At 37.7% G+C, this 13,091-nt stretch overlaps 1 protein-coding gene across 1 annotated transcript in view; it reads right to left on the bottom strand.

The window, feature by feature from the left end:
* Window positions 1-13,091, bottom strand: part of TRIM24 (tripartite motif containing 24) — a 53,896-nt gene that overhangs the window by 27,382 nt on the left and 13,423 nt on the right. Inside the window, exon 2 of the mRNA XM_063154148.1 lies at window positions 5,735-5,853. Coding sequence (XP_063010218.1) covers window positions 5,735-5,853 — 119 coding nt within the window. The remainder of the gene's footprint in view (window positions 1-5,734; window positions 5,854-13,091) is intronic.

Genomic DNA, 13,091 nt, shown 5'->3' with positions numbered 1-13,091 from the left:
AGATTCCAAGAGCTTCATCTATTTTCTTTTTTAGTTGAGTTTTTTTAACTCCTTTGACCTGCTGTATGTGGAATGAGATGAAAATTGTGATTCAACAACCAATCATCAGGTGCTGCCAAAAAAATCCAAACTCCTCCTTTGTAGTATCAAAAATATATATCCCACCTTTATACTCTCTGGACAGGAGACAGATTTTTAAAGCTTTCCATAGACATCATAACTCAGGCTGTCAAAACAGCAATGCCTTCTGGATAGCATCAGATTTGTTCCTATCCACTCCTGATTTGAAATATGCATTTTCAGATATAGGTTGGATTGTGCTAGAATTCCTAGTTATTACATTAAGCCATACAGCTAAAACACATGGAAGTATCATTACTGCAAATATTTGTTATGCACTTACAAAATCTAAAACTCATTCTTATTTTTGTGACTCACACAAGCAGTGTTTCAGTGATTTCAAAGAAAACTCTCCCTAGTTAACCTAGAAGCCTTTATTCTAGTCAGACATTTATTTTTAATTGAGTTTTCCTTGTAATTACATTTAATTCAGTTACAAGTTCTAGTATTTATAACCCCAGGAAGTGTTCATTCAGCCTTCAGTCAAATTTAATGAAAGCAGAAATTACTCAGCATGTTGCAGGTAAGTACTATTTTAAGAAAATACACAAGCTTTTATGGCAGAAAAAACACATTTACTTGCAAGAGCTGTGGTAATAGACCTGTTTTCTCAGCTCCTGTAATAAGTAACCACTCTTCCAATTAAACACACTCTGAGTATTAAAGAGATTAAATAATCAAGCAAAGGTTTCAAGGGAAGAGAGCAAAGTAGTCCAGATGAATATTCAGTGAACTCCAAATTTCACCAGTGTAAATGAGATGCAATGCTTTCCCCCACTGGATCCAAAACTCACTGATGCCAATAGTGACACAACTATCTCCTGGCACATAAAAAAAAATTACTGAAGACAGAGACTATAAGTAATTCCCAACATGACCCATGTACTAACAGCTCAAAATGCATGAAATCCTTCTTACCCCACCATCCCATCAATATCCACATCACTTCAAAGCATACATGAGCATATTGTGACTCTTCCTGAGCCTATCACCCATCTCCATAAACCACTGGCTTTCAGAGATGTTTTGGTCACAGGTCCAGTTTTTTTAACTGTTTAAGCATAATAAACACACACGGTGGTTCCTCTGGCACCATGCAAACTTAAAGAAACTTATTGTTCTAAATTCTCCCTATTAATCACCTCTGGCAGTCAGACTTGCTTTCCTAATAACTTGATCTAGTATCAGATCTAAGCTGATACCTTGTTACTACATTCCCGTTATGAATGAAGTTCTATATGTCTAATAAATAAACAACAAAATTGAATCTAGCAACAGTTTTAATTGAACAGCAATTTTATATAAATGAATACAATCAAGTATATAAAATATAATCAAGCATATACAAAAATGTGGTATGATTAAGGTTCATATAAAGCATAAGAAACACCCATTGGGGGTACGGGGAGGGCTTCTCACTCTGCCTCATGTAGGAAACAAAGGAATCCAAACTACATTTCTATACTGTATGCTAATACATATCCATCAATAATTTTCCATAAATCTCCTCCTATTTTCAATTCTTGAACTCTATATCACTGCACTGCATAGCACATGCTCCATTGTTGCTAGGGGGTCTCCTGGCTTTTTGGTGGTCTTTCCAGAGGAAGGCTCATCATCTTCCTCGCTGCCCTCTGAATAACCTGGCAGGTTGCACATGCACACTAAGCTCTGTGTTATATAAGTAAGCATTATATTCCAAATAAGCCTTATTATTTGACAGATAAAACCACAATTTAAGATTCCATACCCGGAATTGTCCCAGCTTTGCTCATCCCAAGGCCGTTTCTGTTTTGGGATCTTGCTTATCTCAATACTACATCCTGTATCCTGTTTTTCACATCAGCCAAAGGGGCCCATCTGCTTTGTAACATTAATCACATATACTTTTCCTTTATTATTTTATAACAATTATTTTCTAAAATATTGATAATGTTACAATTTAGTTAGCACAAATCATATCCATTTATCACAATTCCCACATCTCACATAAAACCCAGCTGTTCTTTCCTAGTACAATATTTTAAACTGTCAGGTCAGTAACTGGTATAGATACAAAATGTTATTCTTACCATCAAAAATATTTTTGCACACATTCTGTTTTGGACACAGGAGCTATGAGAATTAGAACCTAGACTAAAATGCTCTAGAGGCTCAATATGCTGCACCAACTCCCATATTATCACTAAGGTCCTCTCTCTTGCATCAATCTCACATTTCTCATTTTTATTTTCATGGCTTTGCATACAACATGTTCCTCTGCTGAAGTCCCTAAATTTCCCTCACTTGTCCACCCTTTAGTCTGGTTCACATCTAGCACTTGCTTCAGCAACACCTCTTAGGTCTGAAGCCCCTTTCTGCTCACTCTTATGAATTAAGTATATTTTTTTTTTTCAAACTTCTCTTCAGAAGCCGATAATTTTGCCAAGTCTATCAATAAATCAAAATGTGAAAAAAAAATTATAAAGCATCTGCTCTTTCAAAGTATTTACTAGCTGCCCACAACCTACACAATTACTGCATTTCCTGTGAGTTTCTTTTACTTTGCAAAGTTTCCTATGCTAATAGTCAGCACAAAACCTTTAATGCTACCCAGGAAAGCTCTTGTGGAACGTGTACTAAGGAATTCAAGGCCTATTCTTTCTTCATGCTCACTTCTTGTGCTCCTGAAGTTTTCAGCAGAAATTGCTAGAAAGCACAGCTATGCCAGCTCTGTACTGAACTGCCCAAATCAGGTTCAGGTAAGATAAACATGATTATAGATTGATGGACAGAACTTTCATGGGTTCCACTTATTTCTCTCTTCCCACAATGCCAGGCTCCATGATATGCCATTCACTCCTGCAGTTTTAATTCAGCATGCTAAAAACTGCTGTAGCATTAGTACTATTTTGAATCTGAAACAATCAAACATTTCATTTGCAAAAGGTCTTTTGCAGTCTCTTTTGGATTGAAATAAAACAGTCCTTCCTGCCAACACACATAAAAGGCTAATCATAGATACAGACCAGTGGTTCTAAGCCAAAACAATATTTGCACAAAACCCTTGCCTTGCTTCCCATTCTAATTTCTTAATCATTCAAATAAAGCTCTAAAACTACTTAAGACAAAACAACTATCTCAGTAGAAAAAATCCTACAAAATAGCCACAGTTTTGGATAGAATATGGATCACCTCTGATGCAGTATTTCCTGCAAGTGTATCTTTTCTACTTTAATTTCTCTGATCTGTTGCCTATGCTAATGGAAAATTTTCTTGCATTTCTCTTTGCTCCTTCAAAGACAAAACAAGACAGGCTGATTAGAAGGCTGTATCATCCTTAAACCTCATAATATTCCCCCCTGGACAGTACACTAATCAGTTTAACTATTATTGATTTTAACTTTGCTGTTCCACAACAGAGACATTTACAGAACAGTGTAGGTTTTTTCTTATGTCAAGGTACAAATGAATGTAAAAAAACTTTCATTATCATACCAAAATAAATCTATTCAAATGAGGAAAGCTGCACATCATTCATTTCCAAGAGGTAAGTTCCACGCTCAGTTAGCAGGCATCTAACAAAACATCTAGCTCCATTTTTTTAGAAAAAAGTCAGCAAAAAAGCACATGAATGTCGTATTCTGCTGGTTCAGCAGAGTCTGCTGGTCTGCCTTCAACTGCTAAAGAAAGTGTGCTGAGTTCAGCCAAGGACCTTAGCTGCAGAACAGATTTGCTTTCAAAGTGCAAACCTGCTGCTTTGTGAGAGCAGGGGTTTCCTCCCCTCTCTTCCTCAGGGAGAGGGAGAAACAAATATGGAATGGAAGAGTAAGAGCAAAGTCTAGAAAGGATCTGAAGGAAACACAAATGCTTTTAAGAACCTCCCTGACAAATGCTCACAGCACTCAGTGAACGGAATTCTCAACTTAACTTTCACAGGAAGCAAAAAAAATATTGTGAGGGGAAAGAGGGGGACATCAGAGACTTCAAAAAATTGGTTACTACTCCCAAGGGAAAAAAAAAATCCATTTCTATCACCACTCCCCAAAGCAGCATCTTCAAAGACTTGTTATATAACTAAGCAGAGGCTATGGGACACTTCCACCCTCTCAAAAAAAACCCCAAACACTTAGGACTGCTTCTGCATAACATTATTTGCTATCTTGCTTCTCTTCCTAATTTCAAAGTCACTATAAAAGTTATGGTCAAATTTTCAACAGGGACTACTCATTTTATCAATCTTACTGGTACAGTATTGAGAGACACTGTAAATCTCACACCCATCTGCAAAACTCAGATATTATCCTGCAATTCCCAGGGGACAAACAAAAACCAAACATTTCCCCTTGCCAAATCCAAAAAAAAGCCAAGTTCAAACAGTCCTACATTGCAAGAACACAGCTTGTACTTCCAGCAACTCACAGCTCAGTTTCTGGTAAGGTCTAATATTTCTCAGAAATACAGTTTCAAAATTCCTTAAAATCTGAACGGTTTAATGGCCTGCAAGACACAAGTTCTGTTCCTCAGAGATGATGACACCACTTATTCCTTCAATAGCCAGTGTGTGGGAACCACAAACCTGACTGGCTCCTGCCATCTGCTCCCAAGAGATGTGGCTGTTCCCACACAAGCACAAATTCCAGCTAAGCCTTGAAAGGAGCAGAAGGCACAACAAAGGACCTCTAAGACACTGCCCCTGAAACAAACAGCTCAAGAGCCAATGATACAGTCCCCCCTAAAATGGGAAAGTGAAAAAGAGGCATTTTGAAAATAAAAGGAGACCACCATCCAAATATTAGGGCATGAGTTGGAATGCAAGCTACACTGATACAGCAACCTTACTGTATTATTCTTATGAAGAATGCAGCAACCTACAAAGAGGCTGGATTATTTACAGTAACTTCCTGGAGTTTAATAAAATGTCCTTGAGTAACGAGATGCATGAGATACTCCCTTACTAGCTAAAAATGAAGACATGCAGCAATCTCTGTTTTGCTAACAACTGTGATCCTACACAGATGTGACTGTTTGGTATTGCTTCCACACTAGCTAGTGCTTGCCTCCTGAAACCCCCCCCCAATATTACTGTTTTTTCAGATAAGCAACTTTTATGAGATGGCTATTACTTGACTGTACAAAGAAGAAGAAGCAGCCTATATAAGGAAAACAAACAAGAAACCCTTACAATATACCATTCTCCCCAATTAGCATTTTGAGCCTCTTCCTTGGCAATAGGACTCCAGCTATTTAACACCATGTTTTGTCAGTAATGTGATAAAGTCCATTTAGATCTCCTGGTGTAGGGTTATTCAAATCTTTGCTTCAAAGAGTGCTTCAAGTACCCTGTCCAAAGTACAGAAATTCCCATTCTAATGCCTATTGCTTACTTTTATCTTTTGCTATTAAGATGCAAATTAACATCAACAATTAAAAATAGTATAGGGTAACATAACCACCTTATTCACATGCATTTTCATACATTTTAACTGATTTTCTAGAGTGGCTACCCCATGTGATGTCTAAGTAGTTGAAGTTCTGTCTGCATATGAAGAGCAAAAAGGCCACACAGCAAGAAGCCAAGGATATGCACACATGTCCAAAAGGTGTTAACTTGATTACATGGTAATGCACTTACCTGATTTGATTTCTCTACTGTGCTACTGGGAACCTCTGTGGTATCCTTCACAAAAAAGTTATCTATGATGTGTCTCTCTGCACATTCCTGACCACAAATTGGACAGCGGATAACACCGACTGGGGGGAAAAAAGAAAATCTGATTATGCTTGCACAAACTAAGATATATTAAATAATTTTAAAGACAACTTGCAAGGATAAATAATTTTGAAAGGATGTTATACTACTTTCCTGTCTATAAGGTGTAAGAAAAATAAAATTCTCATTTATCACTGAAGTAACATTTACTTGTTGACATATTCTATCACCCAAGGTCAAACACTTTCTTGTTTCAATGCCATAAGGAATGTGCCTTAATCTTATAAAGAAATAATTATTTTACTATAAAGGGAACATATTCCCATTGACAATTTGTTGCTGTAGAATGGATTAAAGTAAACACTTATTAGTGTGGAATATTAATAAGGGACACTGAGTGGTATTGCACACACACACACACACACACAAACATGCCAGCAGTGTGACGTGACTGACCTTGATCCATGTCACATGAGAACACAAATGCAGTACATTCAAATTTAATGAGGTCACTCGTAGAGAGGAAGAATTGACCTGTATTAATATCATGACTACATTCACATAAAGAAAGGGAATGTAATAAAAACTTAGGAATAAATAAGCAGGGCTCTCTCCCTCCTCTCCTCTGCAAGACACAATGGGGTACAATTCTAAGACAGAAACATAGTTAGGCTCCAGGTTGAAGAAAGCTGAGAACCAGTAACACAAAGGGTTAAACAATTAGTCTTTTCAACAGAATGGAAAGGACAAAGTAAAGTTCAAAACTTGGGGTTGAGCTGTGAGTAGATTAGGTAGAAATGGAAAAGATTTTTAAGCAGAAACTTTTCTAGCTGCAGAAAATAAAAATGTCCTATTAGAACTGAGGCTTGTTTTTAACATCCAAGAAAAATCTCTAAATGCTAGGCACTGATATCTTGCTTGAAGAAAATTACTGTAGTCATTACAACCAAAAAAGGAAGCAATTGAAACTAAGTTAGGCTGAAATAATCACTTAGGACATGGAAGTCACATGCAAAAAGCCCACAGTAGAACAGTCATGCAAGTCTACAGTCATGCATGACACAGATTCTAGACCTTCAGCTCCCATTTGTGAGGAAACATAAATTTAGGGCCTTAAAAAAGATCTGTTTAACCTGTTTAACTCAATGAATTCATTATCAGTATATAACTCACCACTTGCATATTTAACTAAACCAGTGTGGGCTTAAAGCAGTTTCTGTTTCATTTTTACAATAAAATGTAAAAGTATAGAAACTATTAAATATTTCACTTTCTGCAGAAGAACTTAATTCCTTACTCTAATTGCTTCATACAAGATTTAGGTAACTTTTTCATAAGATTCTTCCAACAGATGCTCAAGATTTAACTGGCAACTCAGTATAAAGCAGTGCTGTAATAAAAGTCCACCCATTTTACTAAAGCAATTCTTATTCTGGAAAATCAGCAAGCAGTTTTTCACTTGATTTCTGAAGGCATTTCACTTTCATCTGAACAGCTATGATGTTAAGCCTGATTTTACTCCAAGTGCCATTTTACCAGTCTGCATTTCAATACACATTTGTGCAGTTTCCTTTGATATACAAATTCCATTTTTTGGCTACAACTTTTGTAACATTTTTTATATCATCATCCGCAAGGATAATTGAGAAATTCAGTTCTGGTAAGTCAAGTAGCTAGCAGAACTGCAAGTACTGAATTTCTCCTGTAATTAAGCAAATCAATTTACAGTCAAGAGTGAACACATCTCTTAATACTCAAGCTACACATTTTCCAAAAAAGACTATTTTTTACATTTTTCAACACCACCAATTACAAACCACCCTCTCCCTGTTCATTCTTGATCCTGACAAAGCAGAGTGCTCTGGGTTGATACCAAAATAAGCTAGGGAGGAAACTTTCTAACACAATTTAAAGTACTAAAAAAAGCAGGCATTCTTTAGTGCAGCACACTGGATGCACAGAGATTATGTCCTCTACTCTGATGTGTCACGAAACTTTACAAAAAATGTATTTATTCCATTATGATCATAAATATTGATTACTGTGTACTTCCTGGCTAATACATCACTTTTTCTAGAACTAATTTGCATGCATCTACATCTTAGTAAGAGTAGTCCTTTTGTGTTCCTACAAAACACCTGTGAAGGGGTCTCTGGTGATTGTATTCCCCCAGAGTTACAGGTGACCTTTCCTTGAATTTCTCTTAAGAATTCAATTTAACAATTCAACAATTCACTGTTGCCTCTTGTTATGTAGCTACCACAAAACCCACTGTATTCCTTGTTATCTGTTTATCCATTGGTTCCAGCCACATGGAGCATCCTGTGTGCCTACTTATTCATTATTTAATCTACTTCTTTAAAACACATTGTTCCCTTACTTGGACAAGTCAGGCATCATGATGTTCTGCTCCTTTTATCAAGGTCAACACAGGTGTCTTGAGTTGGTCTTTGCATGCATTTGGAAGATGGGTATATACACAGAATGAGACTGGCAAACCAGTTCAGGCAAGGATTTATTTCTCCTGCTCTCCCAAGCTTTACTTTCATCCCCTGCTCTGCCTCACTGCCCAAATGCACTACTGACTGCAGTGAAGCAACATGAGAAGCAGCATGAGGATGGGAAGAGGACAACACCACCACTGAAGATGAAACCTGGAGCCACTGAACAAGATCAGCAGCATTAACCAGGGTTTGTAAGTCAGCTTGAGTTTAAAGTATGGAAGACAAGGAAGGGGAGGCAAGAAATTAGGAAGCATATCAAGACAAACCAAATATTTCACATGCCTTTTCACCAACAGAATATTGCCTACTACCTATTCAAGAAATCATTTAGAATTTCTAGTGTGACATGGGAAAATGGTGGGAAAAAAGGAAAAATTGCCTAAAACTCCCAAAGTCTTCATGAATTTTCTTTTCTAGAATTCCTTATGCTGTCTAGCCTTATGTCCAGGGTTTCTTCTGCCACTGTGTGAAGGTAAACTGGCTTTTGTTATAATCCTGAGTTGATGACTGCCATACAAACCAGTTTTAACCCAGATTTAGTCAACCTCAGGATGGTGAATTTAACCAAAAAACCTCAAGTATCAGGGTTTCTATTAGTCAAAGTAATTCTGTAAGATTCTTATTTCTCTGTAATGGAGCAAACACAAGGAGGTGAAAATATATGACTTAAGTTGGGAGGAGTTTCATAACCATCATCATTATAATTGTGAGGATGGTGAGTGAGCAGATCCCACATTTTTAGCTGCTCCTTTGTTCCAGGTGTAAGGAGTTAACACAGTTTCCTGTCTCAAACATTGTCACAGCCCCAGGTTGACTTTGCCATGAGATAAGCACAGAATGGAGTGACAGGACAGTGCTATCTCCAGGCCTGGCAGAGGGGAGACATGGTTAGCTCATTCTGGGTAATGCACCCCAACAAAAATTCCCACTGGGGAAATATGTGTAAAGAAGCAACTGCTGGTATGCAGATCACTGGCCAAAGAAAGATCACCCCAAGCTCTGGAAAAGCTGAAATCTGTGACCACTACCAACCACTGAGGCCACCTGAAAATGCCTGAAACTTGGACTGTAAGATAAGCCACCACAGCAGGGACCTGAGATAAGATAAAGGGGTGCTGTTGTCAGAGTGTTATCTGAGATCTAGGGGGAGGTTAACAAAGCTGGGGGAGAAGAATTTGTCACACAACTGCAGAATTTATGGGCCACAAGGAAAGCCAGCTCAGCAACTGTACTGAAATCAGCTCGGGCTTGGTAAAATGCAATTCCAGCGGGGGGCGGGGGGGAAGATCGACCACCAACTCAAACAAAGAGGAGGAGTACAAGGAGTACAAGGACTAATTAGCATTAGAAACAAGGGAATTGACCAATAGAATAGTAGCACTGTGTAGCCAATGAGAAGTAATTTGTTTCTTTGCTAATATGTATGAATAGTGAGAAGACCTGGAGAATACCACTAGCAAGAGAAGCCCAGGGTGAAGAAGGATCAAAAAGACACCACTGGATCTATAGGTGGTGATTATCTGATCTCTCTTTCTGCTCTCTTTTCCATTTCTTTCTACCTTTCTCCCTGACATTCCATGTTCAATAAAATCTGTATTATAGACTTCAGCGTATGATCTTGTTTTACCCCTAATTTGGGCAGAGGCACATCTCAATAGCTGGATCTTAGCATCAGGAGCATTGTTTTGTCAGCTGTAAAAGGAGCTGGATCAAGCCCTTGTGGCTCTTAAGTAGGAGTAAAAGAAAAGACCTCCACCCTTGTGAGCAGCATTTTTACAAAAACCAAGCAGCTGTGGGATGTCACATTCAGATTCTGCTTGAACCAGGCCAGGACACCACAATGCTCACTAAAGTAGCAATGCTGGCTCACTTGCTTGCTCATTTCTATCCTGTGAGAACAAAGACTTGTGCTGCCGTGCACTGAGCTGGATTAGGGACTGCAATATTGATTCAATGGGGCTGTGTCAGGAGAGGAGAGTGTTTTCCCCCACTCTCTACATGCTCATAATACATGCACCTCTTTCAAGGAATGCCAAACTGCATTTTAGGTATGAAAAATCTTAGTCTTAGTCTTCTTCACAAGTTACATGCTGCATCCACAAGGGCATCTCATGCCATTCAGTAGAATGGATTTATAGGTTATACAGTATGATTTCCAACTCCAAACTCAATTTCCTGGGAGTGCATTCAAGACCACTGAAGCATCCTGAGACAACAGGAGGAGACTGCTCTGCTTTGCCCCAGTTTTGACTCATTTGCGTCTTCACTGTTGCAAACACGTTTCAGAGCCAATTTAATAAAGCCACTGGATGATCATTTGTAGATCCAAGAGGGTATTTTTGTTAGTAGATGCAAAGTGCTTTACTAAAAAAAGGAGGATTTAATAGTTCCCTTTCTTCAGATTAAATCAGTCAAAAAACCCACTAGTTTTCTAAAAGAGAGCTCTCTTTATTAAATAGAGTGCTCAGAAGCAACTGGCAATTTTACCTGCAACAACACAGTCATTACAGAATAAATAATTAGGGTTTTGTACAGCACTCTTTCCCAGTTTTACAGATGTTTTGCTTGAAATTCTAACCATACAGATTTCAGAACAAAAAAATATTAACAGCAAGTTACACATCCAGTTAAAATGTTTAAAACATGGACATGCTAATTAAAACTAATAAAAGGTATGTCAGAGATTGAAGGCAGCACCAGCTATAAGATTTTTAACACAACTACACAGAAAATTAGAGTGTTTTTACTGTGAGCTACAGATTCTTTTCTCCTCTTGCTCTTTCTACAGATACCATTAATACTTGCAAGCCTTTTCATTAAAATGCATGGGTTTGAGGATAAGCAGGTTATATTTACACAGGTCATGTTTCCCAGTTAAGAACAAACACTTAGAAAACTTCATTTGAGAGGCAGTATCTTGTGAAATAATGTCTGAATCAATTTATAAATAATTACTGCTTTCCTCTTGCTTCTCATTAAGCCACTACTGGTGCTGCAAAATTGGCAACTTCTTCAAACCAGTTTGTTCCAGAAAAAGCTGCTTCCATCTAGTTGTGACAGCCTGCTGCTGCTAGTAGAGGGGAGATAGGTTAAACCAATAAGCAGGCACATCTCAAGGGAAAATTGGCACCTACTGCCAAGACATAAACATTCCAACCCACCACCAATCTAGCAAAAAGTTTATTAAAATTAAAATTAATTGTTAATTTAAATTAATTTAAATCCTTTAAAATGCAAATAAATGAAAACCAGACAAAGACTATTAGCTGTAATCCCCCCTTTGGAAGAGTGTTACAGGCCAGTTTTTATGCTGCAGTACATTGACTTTCTTGGAAAGCACTGCAGAGCTGAATTAAAATATTTCAGCTGCTCTGTGAAATGGTTCATTGTTTTTGCTATACATGCCCAATCTTCAAACATTTTAGATAGCATGTATTAGACTCCAAAATTTGTAAATTTTGCAAGGATTGACTCTCCAGCCACTTCTGAATACCTTAAGAAATTCTGGTGGCAGACTTTACATTCACATCCAAAGCTGTCCAATGAATTTTCTTTAACAACACAATTATAAGGAGTGTCACAGTGCTAACAAAAGAAAACATTGTTATTGTGGGATGGACAATGTTTAAGTACAAGATGATGAACAAAAAGTCTCACTGTCTTGCAATGAACGTGCTTAAACGATGATGCAGAATCTGCCAACAAGCCAATTGTCACTACTGACTGTGATGAGCATTTCTCTCATCAAAATTAAAATACATTCTTTCCAGTCCTGAAATTGTCAAGTATTTCCAAATTATATGTAATGAATTCAGACATATAACATGCAAGGATGTTTAAGATTCTGTCATACTCTTGCATTATTTTCTCTGATTAGCCAAGTATTTCATTTTAAAAGTGGGCTTAATGCTGTTTAGATTTATACATTCTACTGAAATATCATTTTGCAGATACTCTTGGATCTTGCCAACAGTGCTCAAGTCCATTGTATCCATGTGTTTCTGGAACAAGGAAATTAGTACCTTTCTCCATAAATAGCAGCATGTTAACATGTTATAATTAATTTAAAAATATGACTGGGATAAAAAAAAATTTGCTGTCAGAACCTCTGGTATGAAGATGGACCCTGCCTTACAGCACGATACTACTAATAATTTCTTTGGAGCATTACATTTCATACTCTGGTCTTCATCTTTTTGAGTTCTCATCTACCACCAGCTGTTAGTTCAGCAGGGGCAGTACAGTGCATTTATTCCCAGAAATCCTAGCTATAAAAGCAGCAGGTTAGCAGAATGTAATTTGGACAGCAAGAGCCAGTCCCAACCCAAAGAACCAATCCCTTCTCAGGCACTGGAAGAGTTAGTTCTTTTTAATTCTTTGTTGAAAGGATGGAAACTACACTCCAACATGTGACACTCTTGAGTGTTTGGCCCACTTCTTCTGTTTAACCCCAGCTACCTTAATATTCCCATCAACACTGAGCAGATGTGAAGGTAAAAAAAGCCTCAAAAAATAACTTCTAAGAATCAGGATCATATTAAGGGAACCGAATTAGAAGCAGTAGTGGGAACAACAGCGGGTAACAGGCTTTACTCAGAGTATTTCACTATAAATGTCATCCAAACAGGAGTGATAATCCAACTCAAGGCCTTTGACTAGCTCATGCTACTCCCTCTCTTTTTCAACTGCTCAGATGCATCCTTGCAACCTGTTCCTCACCAGCCTGCTTCCATTCTCAATATGTTCACCACTCAGAAATTGGAAACTACCTAAGA

This window comes from Melospiza melodia, chromosome 4, assembly GCF_035770615.1.
Source record: "Melospiza melodia melodia isolate bMelMel2 chromosome 4, bMelMel2.pri, whole genome shotgun sequence".
Taxonomy (NCBI): domain Eukaryota; kingdom Metazoa; phylum Chordata; class Aves; order Passeriformes; family Passerellidae; genus Melospiza; species Melospiza melodia.
Note: the sequence above shows the minus strand (reverse complement) of the source record. Positions and strands in the feature narration are given on the sequence as shown.